General features: G+C 42.2%; 1 protein-coding gene across 7 annotated transcripts in view; it reads left to right on the top strand.

Annotated features, from left to right (window-relative positions):
* Window positions 1–11,408, top strand: part of zeb2a (zinc finger E-box binding homeobox 2a) — a 59,777-nt gene extending 48,369 nt beyond the window's left edge. For 6 of the 7 annotated variants that reach the window (XM_036571294.1, XM_036571303.1, XM_036571264.1 and 3 more), the window contains exons 5-10: window positions 1,149–1,343; window positions 1,591–1,805; window positions 3,608–3,716; window positions 3,898–5,873; window positions 6,329–6,509; window positions 9,245–11,408. In XM_036571294.1, the coding sequence (XP_036427187.1) occupies window positions 1,149–1,343; window positions 1,591–1,805; window positions 3,608–3,716; window positions 3,898–5,873; window positions 6,329–6,509; window positions 9,245–9,867 (3,299 nt within the window). In that variant the 3' untranslated portion in view covers window positions 9,868–11,408. The remainder of the gene's footprint in view (window positions 1–1,148; window positions 1,344–1,590; window positions 1,806–3,607; window positions 3,717–3,897; window positions 5,874–6,328; window positions 6,510–9,244) is intronic. The other variant, XM_036571311.1, reaches the window with a different exon arrangement.
* Window positions 11,409–15,129: the final 3,721 nt, after the last annotated feature.

Below are 15,129 nucleotides of genomic sequence, written 5' to 3' on the forward strand. Positions count from 1 at the left end.
AATCCCTGAGAGCGGTAGGCTTATTCTTGCAGCCAAGTTCTTTGCTACCCTTATTATTTTTTTGTGCATTAGACGCACCATTTGCAGAATCACTTTTCATCAGTCATTCTGTTTTTTTTTCTGGACGTCATGGAATTGAAAAACACTGAATGCACCACTTTGGCAAATTAGAACTCAGACTTTCATATCTCAATCATCGATGGATCCATTTATTGATTATGGATCCCGACGCCGGCTTGCCAGGTGGTCCTAGACTTGTGACATTTGCCCATGTTTTCCTGAGTCTGCGAGAGTGGGTGCACACAAAAACGCACACAGAGGCATGCGAGATAATGTTGCTCCACGCGTGTCAGGAGGAGATGGAAAGTAAACATTTGTAAGTTGAGCGAGAGTGCACAGCAAATCACATTTTGCCGCCAAATCGAGTTTGGGACCAAATCAGATTTGTTCTGTCCATGTACTTTCCAATTGGTTTACAATGAGACAATAAAATTTTCATTTGCTTACTCTTAGGCCCCAATGTCGTAGCTCACAACTTCAGTAGAACTTTCAAAAAGAAAAAAAAATACCCTATCATATATATTCGTATTTTGTATTTGTTCTTTTATTGCAAATGCTTAGAGTACCATGGATCTCTGCGCCCTCTAGGATAGAAAACGTAATGCCTCGCGCTTCTTATCTTTTAAATGCAGTCTTTTCTTTCAACCATAATCAGCAGCACTTTTTATTGTTTATCGTAAAACCTTGTTCTGTGCAATTATACATAACACATGGCTCATTATTAGATTTGGGTCTGATTTTAAGTATACGATGGGCCATGCAAAGTGAGATCGGTTTCCCAAGCAAGCCTAATTGCCACATAAACCAATTATCCACAATGTTGCAAATGTTTAAAGCCTTTTCCAACATGCAAGAGGATGCTTAAAGAGTGCTCGATGATCACACTGGCTCCTATTCGTCTTTGAAGTGGCCATTACACTGTAACTTAAATAAATACTTCCACCTTTAAAGGCCTCCTAATGGTTCGCTCCCCACTCCATCACATTTAGAGACGACTTTCCAATGTCCAGATGGGACTTTTCCAGTGACACGGAACGTAAAGCAATGGGGTCATTTCTAATTTTTTTCCCCTCACTTCCTGTATGCAGTTAAGGGTATCGAAGCCACTTCAGAGCTTGAGAGCTTCTTTGCTAAAAGGAAGCTGGAGGATAGTGAGGGTCATCCGGCAAGCATCGCCGAGTACCTGCAACGTGGGGACACTGCCATTATCTACCCAGAAGACCCAGAGGAGGGCACAAGACTGGGCACTCCAGAGGCCAATGGGCAGGATGACAACGATAACGGTAAGAGCGCGTTATAAACAAATGTGCCTTTACAAATAGTGCAGAATTGAGGACATGAATCGTTATATAAACAGTAAAAATGAAACTTTTCCAACACACAACAAAAAGATCAACTCAAAATCCTCATTCAAAATGATGACCTGTAGCTAAACATGGCACCCATTTGTCCAACATTTGCTGATCTTTCCAACCTCTCCCCTCCTTCTTCCCTCTTCCCTCTGTGGCCATTCATCTCGCTTTTGTCCAGATCTGGCGCTGAGGACACCAGATGACTTTGCCCAACTGTTGACCTGCCCCTACTGTGACCGGGGCTACAAGCGGCTGACCTCCCTCAAGGAGCACATCAAGTACCGGCACGAGAAGAACGAGGAGAGCTTCCCCTGCCCGCTCTGCAGCGACACCTTCGCCTACCGCACGCAGCTGGAACGCCATATGGCCACTCACAAGCCTGCCAGAGACCAGGTGAGCCCAGATTTTTGTTCTGGCCCCTTCCTCATATCAGCCGCGTTTAGCACATTAATGTGGTTCAGTGTTTTGTGTCAGCTGATTATTTTCAAACGGCAAACTTGATCAAAACATGACAGAGAAAAATAGATGAGGAATTCACGGGTTGATATCACGGATATCAAGTGCATGGAAGGATCTCAAATCTCAAGAAAGGCAAAGGAATATGTGGGATTAAATAAACAATTCATCGTATTTCAACAGCATTACATGAATGAAATTTGATAACACAAAAGCTGATCATTGTGGTGTGATGGTCCAGGCAGTCAGTGATGCAATTCAAAGCCAGTAACAAAGACTGACCGCCTGTCCAAGGAACGGCCTCCCTGAACATAAACCGGGACTTGATTTCTCATTCTGTGCGTTTACCTTTTAATGAATGAGGGACTGGGTTTTAAGCTTGTTTCTGCCTCTCCTGGCTTCGCATACTGAACATGCTTCTCCGGAGCCTCCTTAAAATGCGGATCTTTTTGCACCGAAGCCACAGCTGTGCACGGTCGTCCTCCCCTGTGTGTCCGCCCACGGTGAGGCATGTGTGGGATGTTCTAGCACATTGAGTTCTATAGACTTTCTGCATCAGCTGCTGCTGGAGTGGAATCAAACTCCAAACATGCGCCCAGCGCTGACATTAGTTTCGGTCTTTCTTGCCGGTCTCAGGGCAGCGAGAGGCCTGTGTGACTGAAAGGCAGTTATATGAGCTTATGTAGAAAAAGAGGCCCATTCGCAGCCTTATTCTTTTAGGTAGAAGGTCTGTTTTTCATGTGGTAAATGAGTTCAAGCGTTTAATTGGATTATGGCAGGATATTTTGCATTTAGGCTGCAAACTTTGAAGCACTGAATTTAGCCACATTGCAAAGGAACTAAATGGGCTGCCCACCTTGCCCTCTTATCTGCCTTAATCTCTCTTTCACACACACACACACACACACACCTCTCCAGACTGACTTAAACATGTCCAGATGGCTTTTCCTCCGGTGATCTAGCGTATCCTAATCACTAAATGACTTCAAATGTTTGTTTATTTGCTCTCCAGGAATGTTTTTCTTGGAAAGCTTTGGCTGTAACTTCTCAGGTTCACCTTGTTAGTTTTTGATTTACTCTGCATATATGTGTGCACACTTTACAATACATACAATTCCCAGAGCTACTTAAGAGTACCGTTATCAGATTATGCTCTTCCACTAATGATGAACTTTTGGAGGAGTGAATTCTGTGCATCAGTGTACGTTTTGGCGGTCAAATGTGCACTCCTAGACTCCCACATGTTTTCGACAGACCTTTGTGTCTGTGAGTGGGGTGTGAGAGTGAGCACTGTTGTTTTTGTTGTGCATCTGGGGCCCACATTTGAATTTCAAATGCAGGAAGAGCACCTACGTTTAACTTTGAACGAGCAGATAGAGACTCAGCCCACACTCCACTCTTTAAATCTAGTTACAAAACCTTTGAAGATTACAGCGTACTGCTGGTTGGTCACACGTTAGGGACATGAAAGGTAAAAAAGCCCCATTAATTAATCTTATAAAATGAATTCTTTCAGGGATTATGGGCTACTTGTATTTTAATTGCACAGGAGACACTATGACACACACCTTAATTGACACACCTTAATGAAATTACACAAATCTGCAATGGTTCTTAGGTTTTGATCATCTATATTTAGGTTTCCTTTAAACCCTGTGGGCTAGCTACAGGGCTGTGCATGGAAAAGCCTGTGGTTGCCTTTGTATAAAAATTCCTGTCTATCTTTGTCTTCCTTATAGCCTCAGTTGCTGAACGAAGGGGCTGGCAACCGCAAGTTCAAATGCACGGAGTGTGGTAAAGCCTTCAAATACAAGCACCATCTGAAAGAGCACCTCCGCATCCACAGCGGTAAGTAGTGTCAGTAGTCAACAGTTTTGTGAGGTGTTGAAAAAATAATATTTACTCATTGTAGACTTGGTACTTATGTCAGCATTAGGAGCAATTTACCTATGAAATGAAGATAATGCAAATAAAAAACAGCAGAATTCTTGATGTAAGAGTGCATTAACCGTTTATTCTTTTCACTCAGGTGAGAAGCCATATGAATGCTCCAACTGTAAGAAGCGCTTTTCCCACTCTGGCTCTTACAGTTCACACATAAGTAGTAAGAAGTGCATCGGCCTCATCTCTATGAATGGACGGGTACGCCATGGGGTCAACACCAAGGCTGGCTCATCTCCGAACTCTGCCGCTTCTTCGCCGGGCAGCCCTGCTCTGGCCCAACTCCGGCACAAACTGGAGAACGGCAGGTCTATGGGCTTGCAGGATCCAACAGCACACCCTGATATAAAGGCCGAGCCCATGGACTTCAATGAGTACCGTCTCCTGATGGCTACGCAAGCAGAATTTGGTGGGTCCGGGGCTTTTCTCAATGGTGCTGGTTGTGGAGGGAGCCCCCTGGGGATGCACAATTCATCTCAGAACCCTCTGCAGCATCTTGGTATGGGACTGGATTCACACTCATTGGGCTACCCAGGCTTGAGCAATAACCTGAGTGAGGTTCAACGAGTCTTGCAGATTGTGGACAACACTGTTTGTCGTCAGAAGATGGACGGCAACCCTGAAGAGATCTCCAAGTTAAGGGCCTACATGAAGGAGCTGGGCTCCCAAATGGAAGAGCAGAAGCTGGCCCTGGCCTCCCAGCCTGGGTTCCCTGGAGTTGGACACAACAGTCCCACAAAGAGCATCATCGACTACACACTAGAGAAGGTCAACGAGGCCAAAGCCTGTTTGAAGAGCCTAACCGAAGATTCCAAGAGGCGGGCTGCTGACATTAAGAAGGAGCGGCCCAGTCACATTATGGATCTTGAATCTGAAGAGAAGACGCAGGAGAGGGATGCCCAGTATTTGCCATTCTCATGCCAGTACTGCAAGGAGACTTTCACTGGCCCTATTCCCTTGCACCAGCATGAGCGCTATCTTTGCAAGATGAACGAAGAGATCAAGGCAGTTCTGAAACCTAATGAAACCTTACCAGCCAGTCGCAGGGGGATGTTTGGCACAGAACAGCAGGCTGTTATGGTATCGTCGTCTCTGCCAGACAGAAATGCAACTAGCCCAATAAACCCTTTCAAAGATCACATGTCGGTACTGAAAGCTTACTTTGCCATGAACACTGAGCCCAACTCCGAAGAACTGAGGAAGATCTCCATTGCTGTCGGTCTCTCTCAGGACTTTGTGAAAGAGTGGTTTGCGCAGTGGAAGGCTCAGTCTCTCCATGGCACGTCCAGGAAAAGATCTCCACCCCCTGAACGGAGCAGTGGGGACAGCAACCACAGCTTGGCAAGGGAATCAGCACTTGCTAGGTCACCTGCTTCCCTTGGCCAATACGGTGACTCCACAGCAGAGCTCCAAGGTGCCACAAATGGTGATGCAGGGCATCGACTCTCCAAACATCACCAGTTTACAGGCATCAGACAGACCAATGAAAAGCCACTTGACTCAGTGGACCACTTGAGAGGCGAAACGCCCTCACCCTTGAATCTTTCTTCCACGTCATCAAAACACTCTCATAGCAGCTCGTACACCCCTAACAGCCTCGCCTCTGAGGATGCCCACGGTGAGCCTCTGGACTTGTCTTTGCCAAAACATTTCTCTAAGACAGACAGGAGGCCCAAGCCAAACGGTTTCAACATAGACCGTAATGGTGACCCCACAATACGGGAACCGGGAACAGAACCTCTGGACTTAGCCCACATCAAGAAGGAGTTCAACGGGTCCAATAGCATGGGCAATGAAAGTCAGCTGGACAAAAGTTCTAGCCCTATCTTTGGTATCAACCCTTTCAGTGCCGGTCCAATGTACACCTCACTACCACCTCATGGGGCATTTCCACCACCTACCTTCATGTCCCCAGCACAAGCCAGCATCCCAGGACTGAGGCCTTACCCAGGACTTGACCCTATGGGCTTTCTTCCACATATGGCTTACACTTACGCGGCAGGGGCAGCCACTTTTGCTGAGATGCAGCAGCGACGGAAATATCAAAGGAAACAAGGCTTCCAGGTAAATTAGAACTTGAGCTCATGTTCTTGTAACCCAGGCCAAATCTGCATTTCTTAAAACACTGCAAACCTTCTTAAAATTTTTTTGCTTTTATCTGATTAATTTTTGCAATTATTCCAGTGGTAATTACCAGTGGAATAATTTCGGCTGAAAATAAAATAAAATTGCAATAAAATACATCTTTCCACTATTATGCATTATAAATAGCACTTAAGATCTTTCGTAGCTATGTACCCTGTATTCTAGTGCTGATCGGTTGACCAATTGGCATCAAAAAGCCCATATGTTGCCTTTTTTGAGACGTGTGCATGCGATAAACGTCTTACACAGGTTGTAGAGATAAGCTCTGTCCAGACTTGGGATCAAACATAGAACAGAGGGTGTCTCCCCCCGAGGTGGCAGGTGTGGATTACTATCTGAAAAAGTACTGGACCTAAAATCTGTCTCTCTTGCAGGGGGAGTTACTGGACAGCACAGGGGACTATCTGTCAGGGTTGGAAGACCTGACAGACAGTGAATCGCTGCTTGCCCGGAAGAAGATTAAGAAGACTGAAAGTGGTATGTACGCGTGTGACTTGTGCGACAAAACATTCCAGAAGACCAGTTCCCTCCTAAGACACAAATATGAGCACACAGGTATATCACATTTAGACAATTCTTTTTTTATCCTCACCCCCAAAGTTATCCTTTTTGCCACATGTTTTTTTTTTCTCCTCTTTCTTTCATTCTTTGCTTTCTTTTTTTTCCCCCCACCTTTTTCCTCATTTTCCATTTATTTAGTTATCAATTTAAAACCCATGACCAACAGTAAAATGTTTTCTTCCTTTTGACAGGGATATATGTCAAATGATCCAGGGCTTGATTTAGCATAGGTTAGTCTAATTGGAACCCCTAAATGTACTGTGGTAAATTGCAGACATTGAAGGGATATCAGTCTAGGACAGCATACAGTACTGTACATCGTCAGAGACCACCCTTCATTTAATTTCCAATCAAAAAGGCCAAAATACAGAAGCCACAGCACCTAAATATAATAGAATTCACTTTCTTTCTTTTCAAAAGAGTTGCGGTCAGTTTTTCTAAGAAATCTGCAGGAATATTTTTCCACACCTTTAAAGTTCAGTCTTAGAAGTTATTCGCACCTGCTGCTTTTCGTGATTCAAATAACCCGAAACACATTCAGTAATGTTGAGGTCTGGACTCTGGGGTGGTCAGTCCATTGTTCTGAGAACACCAGCAGCTCTTTTGTTTGATGTGTCTGTTTCCTTTTCTCAGTAAGAGCTTTTTAAACAACTACACATCCTTTCAGACTCATAGTGCTGAGTTGTCTTCTCACAGTGGAAGGATGGACAGAAACACCTGTGGATGTTTTCAGATCTGAAGCAGCTTGATTTTCTCCTCTCTCTCAAAGATGAAAATGTTAAGTGCTGTTTATCTGAGGGGGACAGTTTTGGTGTCTACCAGGTCTTCCAGTTGGTTGTTAAGAGTCTCATTTTCTTGTATATTCTATTCATTTTTTTCCCAAAACTCCAGTTTTAGAAACTCATTTTTTTCAATTATTTTTCTCGACTTTCTCCTTCCTTATGCAAGTAGACTGTCTTATATCTAATCTGCTCAGAAATATGTCCTGAAAAATTAATACGTTTTTCCGTAATGGCTGGAAATGTAATTTCCACTGGAATAATTTCAGCTGGAAATGAAGGAAATGAAGGGTGGTCTCTAACTTTTTGTGTCATAAGTGCCAATTTTGAGGCAGTAAGGTAGTTCAATGTTCACCCCTTGTGTGGGGAAAATACGCAAATGCCCTACAGTGGACAGTGACAGAAATGTGAACAGTGAAGCCTGTTATTAACGGAGTTTACTAGCATGCTAGCATGCCACAGCAAGCCAGGTGCATGCAAGCCTAATGTGTGTGTGTGTGGCATTTCATTGCCGCACCATGACCTCCCCTCCTGGGGGACTCCTCTCTTTCACAGGCTTGCATCATACCTCATTCGCATTCCTCCCCAGGAACGCAGGGCGAGGAATCTGCTGTCTCGTTTATTTTTGAACTTGATGAGGGAAGGTGGGGACAGGGATGGTGGTGGGGGGGTAATCTCAAGCATGGCAGCTATGGAAGGTGTTGCAGGCATTCCAGCGCTATCTGTGGCCAAGAATACACTGCAGCCGTTCATGTGTTCAAAGAAGATTGCAAGTGTGTGCGTGGGATCTATGTGTGTGCGCATCTAGAAAGCGGGTTACAGCTGAAATTACTAAATGCCAAATGCCTTCTTCATTGATTAGACTTTGCCATACTGTATATCCGTGTGCTCACGAGTCATAGTAGCAGTGCTGAGGAGGTGAGATGTTTCTTCCTCCCCAGAAGTCCATGTCGCGGCATCACGAGGCGACTGTCTGATCTAAGCATTTTTTAATCGGGAGACATGATGTCATAAAAAGCTCCGTCAAAGATGCTGACCGCCTCGATTTCACCTTGTGCGGTATGCCGCGATAATCACCTGATCTCCTTGGCCGCGTTCAACACAGTCACAGACAACCTCAGAATAGCTCTTCAGGACCGTGGCTTTCCCCTTGCCTCCTTATCCTGTTTATGGTATAATATCAGAAATAAACCCTGGATTTTAGAAGCCACCTGTTCACAACGAAGCCACTTTTTTCATTTGTTTGCCATGCACCTAATTATCAATATGAAAAAGGAGGGTCTTTATAAGTAAACAAGTGAATTGTTTGAATATTTCATCGCTGTCATAAGGAAACCTTGTGTCTCTTTATACGAGGAGAAAATGTTCTTAGCATCAGGTTAAGGTTGCTTTTAAAAAGTTGACTTTTTCATCATACAGTGTTTGTAATTTTAATGTAAATTAAGTCCAAGTAATTTTGGACCATCTCCGTCATGAAATCTATCATCTAAATGACAGTGCAAACAAATAAGGTAAAGGGCAGCATTTGTAAGACAATATAAGCCTTTGATAACAATTGACATAAATAAATTAGTTGTCCTGAAGACTGCTTTTGTCAATTCAGTTTGGCTTTCCCCTTTGAAAGTGACGCTTGTTGGAATAAGCCTTTATAAATGTCTATGTAGATTTGTGTGAGTTGTAAAGGCTTATGTAGCTATTATGTAGCCCTATGAACGCCAAACGTGTTACCATAAAAAGAAGACTAAAAATGCAAGGTTTTCTTATGACAGCATTGATTTGTTAGTGTAATTAACTGTCTGGTTGAATGTCAAATTAAGCATTGTTGGTAACTGTAATGCCACAATATATTTCCAGAATATTTGTAACATTTCTAAAATTTGTTTTGCTGAAAAGTAAATGTATTTGGTCACCGTTCTAACCTGCCGGCTATCTCTCCTTGTGTGTGCGCAGGAAAGCGGCCTCACCAGTGCCAGATCTGCAAGAAGGCCTTCAAGCACAAGCACCATCTCATCGAGCACTCGCGCCTGCACTCCGGCGAGAAGCCCTACCAGTGCGATAAGTGCGGAAAGCGCTTCTCCCACTCGGGCTCCTACTCGCAGCACATGAACCACCGCTATTCTTACTGCAAGCGGGAGGCAGAGGAGCGCGAGGCCGCCAAACAAGAGGGTCATGACGGCGGCTCTGGCCCGCTGGAGCCCACGGAGCTGCTGATGCGCAGGGCTTACCTGAAGGGCCTCGGTCCTCTAGGCTTCTCGGACCCGGAGGATCAGAGCGAGGAAGTTTCCCGAGGAGGAGGCGTCATCCTGAGAGACGGGACAGAGGGCGGTGCCAGAGAGGCAGAGAAAGTGTACCAGGAGGTGACAGACAGGCAAGGGGCGGGGTTTGGGGAGGAAGAGGAAATGGAGGAAGCGGCGTTGGAGGAGGAGGAACAGGGGAGGTTCGAGGGCCGGCGGAGCCCGGACGGGAGGGTGACAGACGAGAAGGAAAACGGAGCGTCGGGAGGGATGGAGGACGAAAGCTCGGAAGAGAGGAAGACGATGGATCACGAAGGCGATCATGAGGATGCCGATTAACTACTGCGATTTGGATTAAGCTTCCAGCATTCTTTTTTTTTCTTTTCTTTTCCTCCTGCTCGTATCGTTTCCTGTTTTTTTTCCCACTGAGGGACTTTGAGCCAGATTCACTTTTGTGACCACACTGCCGTGTCTCGATCGTCCAGCCGCGTGTCCTGAGAGACGTAAAGACATTGTTAGACGGACCAAGAAACAGGCTGGACGAGACTGTTCACATTATGCAAAAACAAAAGTGATTATGATCTTCAACATGTAAGAAGCAACTACAAAGGTGGCGCAAGTGTACAGAGTGGAGCGCGAAGGCTGTGTGGTGCTTATTTCCGTAACCCCTGTGTTTTTATCGTGGTCACAGCACAAGCCTGGAAATTGCACTCCGATGAAATACTACATTAAATAATAATTAAGAGAAAAAAAAGATACTTTTTAGAAAAAAAGTAAGCATTGCCTATATGTACTTATACTGCGCTTGAAGCCGCAGTAGCGTGTCAGTGTTATGTTTTTCGTCTATCACTTACGGTGATATCCTGTTTTTCTTTCCTGACCAGCCACTCGTTAGTTTTGGATCTCAGTATGGCTTTTTTATGGAGCGTCTTTATCTTAACAGTACCTGTATGGTTCTTAAACATACAAAGTCTTAAAAGTTTGACTAAATTGTGGGGGAGGGAGGGTTTAGGGAACGAGGGAGTCTGAAATGATGAAGGCTCCATTCTGCGAGGCTTTGTCGGGCACCCCTGTACGTTTCTTTTTTTTTTTTTTCGTTAGAGAAAAGCCTTATATGCAAACCCTTTTCACCTGTGTTTTCTGCAAGTGCCATCCTTGTACAGCGTAAAATGCGGAGTCAACTCATGTTCTCTTTGCACCTGCTTTAGTATTAAATAAAAATAATCCACCTTGATGTTTGAATTACCTGTCAGTATTAGTATAGCTAGACTTCATAGTTTACATATTGTTTGTGCAATTTTCTGTATTTTGTTTTTTCTCTTTTTTCGTTCAAGACCATCTGTCAGTATTACCTTGGTTTGTTTTGTTTTTGTTCAATACAAAATTCAATTATTTTTATTTTAAACTACCATTTTATTTATGTGACTCATTTTATATTTCCTAATTATATTTATTTCATACTGTAGTGTACAGTATTATAGTTCCTCGATATAGATATATTTTAGTAAAAAATGGATCCTGACAAGTGAATATCGGAGCAAATTTTACATTAAGAGAGCATTTATTGTATCTGGAACAATTACTGTCACAATTGTTCTATTTACTTAATGTACCTGATGAAGGAGATTCTACAATTTGGGAACTTTTGATACGATATTGTGAAAACACTGTATTTTTGACTGAGAAGAAGAAAAAAAAATTCCACTTTATTCATCTTGTTTTTTTTCTCTCTCTCTTTTTAGCTAAAGAGATGAAGGCTGACTGTGGTTAATGGGATTCTTGAAATGTCTGTTGAAGTATAATTTAATTTTTTTTTTTGATTTGTATTTTCTCTTGGAAATGACCTTGCTCGAATAAATGTAGCCCAATTTAATTTTGAATACCTGTGTCACACTTCACTGAGTATGAAATTCCTCTCCAGGATTGTTCAACGACAATAACAGGACGTACTGAGTTTAATGAGTTTAATTGGGTTATGCCTGGATGCGTGTGCTTGATGTGGGCGCAAACAGTTGAAGCTTCTCTAACATACATCTAAAGCCAAAAACAGAGCAGGGCGGCGAACGCACTCACACACACACACACACAGAGACACGCACGCCTAATGCTATCCGCTATCGTTCTCTTTTTCCCCTTCAATATCATTTTCGCCGCTATCATTTAATTAATTAGAAGAACCTTTACCTTTTGATGTGAATTATACGTAGCATATAATCCACCTTATCAAAGTCTTTCTCTGTGTGATATCCTTCCATTAGTCTCTTTGAAGTTGAATGATGTCGGCTTGAGCTAAATTAACAGCGGCTGCAGGCTGCCAAACTGCCTGTGAAGGCTCACGTCGGAAACTCAGAGGAGCTCCATTAACCATGACCTCGCTAATTTTCTCAACTCACATATTCAGCTCAAGTTTAATTTTCAAGGAACTGTTCAAGGCTCTTTCCTCCCTCCAGGGGATGTACAGCACATTTCATTTCAGAAGTTAACAAGTTTGAGTTTACGAGGCTGGCTATATACATAGTGGGTGCCAAGAAGATAAGGCAAGAAGATATATGCGGTTTCTATATAGTATCAAGTGCATAGATTACATACATGTTCTTCTTTTTTAATGTTATTGCAGCACAGTAGTGCATTACAGTGCATGCAGAGCGGAACAGCATTAGAATTACAGTCTAAATTTTTTAGAACTTACTTTGCAGGTGGCAAATGAGGCAATTGACTGATAAGGAGAACAATAGGCCTCATTCACCAACCGTTCTTGAAACCCACTTACGCAGTTTTCACGAAGATTCTGACCACCAGTGTTTTCTTATTTAGGATTTATTCTTGGGCAAGAACAGAATCTACACACTGAAGAGCACAAAGGTGAAAACAGTTCTGCGCTCTAACCCCTTGTGTGGTGTTCAGGTCTGTGGAACCCATTTTCAATGTTTAACAAAAGAAACAATGATGCGATTTATTATTATTTCAACCCCAGATTCCTTGGCTTTTGCTAATTTTCTGTAAAGAAAATATAAATACATTTTTAGTGTCTTCACACTGTTCACCCCCCACACACATTTATATTACACATGTGGTGTTGGGGTCAACCCGACAGAATAGAAGTGTGGAGGTGCTGTGTCCTTCACTCTGTTCTCCTCCTACATGGCCTGCTGTTAGTGTGTGTCTGTGTGTTTATGTGTTTGTATGTGTGTGTGTGTGTGTGTGTGTGTGTGTGTGTGTGTGAGGGTGGACAACATGGACAGGCTGCTGACTGGCTACAGCTGCTAAAGGAGAACCCTACACTGGCCACTCATTATATTTTAAACATCTGGTATTTTTCACATAAATTGTTATGGCTGTATTGATTTAGTCTGCCCTGCGAGGGACTGGCGACCTGTTCAGGGTTTATCCTGCCTTCCGCCCAGTGACAGCTGGGATAGGCTCCAGCACCCCACCGCGACCCAGAAGGATAAGCGGTTTAGAAGATGTATGTATGTATGTACTGATTTAAAAAACAATAAAGCAGTGGGTCCACCAGACCACTGAGTAACAAACACATCTACACCACACAAGGGTTATGAACACACCATGAATCTGATGTAGACTTTTACTAAGGACCTTCTCAAGAACACATTTAAGAAAAAAACCTGGTATGATATTTCTGAATGAGGCCCAGTGATCCTTGATGGGTTTCTTAAATTATTATGTTTATCATAGTTGGCATATGATATCAAATATGAAATATGGGATGTTACTTTGTAGTAGTATTCAGGGCCTACCTCAGAAATGTTGGCCAGATTGAGCACCGAGGTACGTTGTATATCAGTGCTGTGCAAACACACACACACACACACACACACACACACACACACACACACACATATACATATTTTAATCGTTAACATATTTTTCAGATTTAAGAACAATAACATAGTTTATTTTAGATAAGATAAAGTGCCAACAGCAATTCATCTTGCATTCTGTCACCCCTCCAGTGGAGGAAGAATGAAAGTTTCATTTTTAATTCAAACAAAGATGCCATCAAAAAATGAAAGAAGAGCACAAACTGGGAACACGGTATGTTTTTGTAGATAAGATGTCTAAAGAGTTTAATGCTTCTAAAAGCTCCCTCACATGAATATGCTACCTGATGCCTGAGGCATTGTTTTATGATAGTTTTGAGAGAAGGTTTTGGCATAAAATAAATATTTTTTGGAATAAAATATTACAAAAAAACTGATTTACTACTATACAGCTATTACCAACACTACATATAAAAACTCAGAAGACTCGTGTGTGTTCACTGGTCATTCTGGATAGCAAACAAAATGGATAAATATGTGTTAGATATCAAGAGCACTGGTTCCTCTCACCACTACTGAAATGTAAAGAAAGGTGAAATCAGTTAAATGACTCTTCAATGAACCATTTAACCACTCTGAATGACTTTGTTTATGCCTCAGTGACTGAATTATGCAGAAATTTGGAAAAATTCATAGAATTCCCCTTTAGTAGAAAGAAGGCTTATTGCTGTAGTAACTGCAGCTGTCAAAAGGAAATGATGTCACAGTGTTGTCTAACAAAACCCCACGGCCTACGCCAAATTCTGGGTTTTTGACTTCTTCCCTCATAAATCAATAGTGCAACATACTCATGTTAAAACCATCTCCAATGAGTTATACACTCTGATTTATTTACTGTTGGGACAAGAACATCATGTCTCCAAAATGGTGACATGATGTTCGTTTTGGGCCGTTTCTTTTGGTCCAATCATAATGAAACTTACACACAATGTAAATGACAGTAGGCATTTTCAAAGTATATCAAAAACTGGAAAATTATATATATATACATATATATATATATATATATATATATATATATATATATATATATATATATATATATATCTTATATATATTATATATATATACACATATATATATATATATGTCATATATATATATATATATATGAATGTAAGGCTCTACTGCTGTCATTTTTGTGACAGTACTCAACCTCTCAACCATTCAAAAGCTTTATTTCAATTTTATTTGTTTATTCGACAGGGACAATACAGCACATGTAATGTATATAGGGCATCTAGCTTCAGCTAATTTGCAGCCCCAGTCCCTGGTTAGGCCGTAAAAAAAGGAAAGAAGTTAAGAGCACAACATATTGTCGCTGCCCAATGAAAAACATGCATTTCCATTTTTTTGCGATTTTTACTTTTCTGCATCATTTGAGCTCAGCAGCCGTCCTTTACACTGTGTGAAAATTTCATGATAACTGGACCAATAGAAAAGCTCCAAAACTACTTAGAATAAAACCTCTTTCCATTAAAAGGAAAGAACGTTTTTGCCCTCTCCTGTAAAGCTACTATTTTGGAGATACTTGTTTTCCTTTGGACAATGATGATATAGAATAAATACATACAATGCAGAAAACATGAATGCCTATTTTTAGGATTAGATTTGTGATGAACGCATCTTTATGTCTGTATATCAACTGAAACTTGCAAAATGTTGTTGGATGGTCCACTTACAGCTCCCCTGGTTGTCACTCCACTGTTTTCCTGCTTCATAATATACTGGGGCAAGATTATTTATGCACTTAAAAATA

Source organism: Colossoma macropomum, unplaced genomic scaffold (assembly GCF_904425465.1).
Source record: "Colossoma macropomum unplaced genomic scaffold, Colossoma_macropomum, whole genome shotgun sequence".
Classification (NCBI taxonomy): Eukaryota; Metazoa; Chordata; class Actinopteri; order Characiformes; family Serrasalmidae; genus Colossoma; species Colossoma macropomum.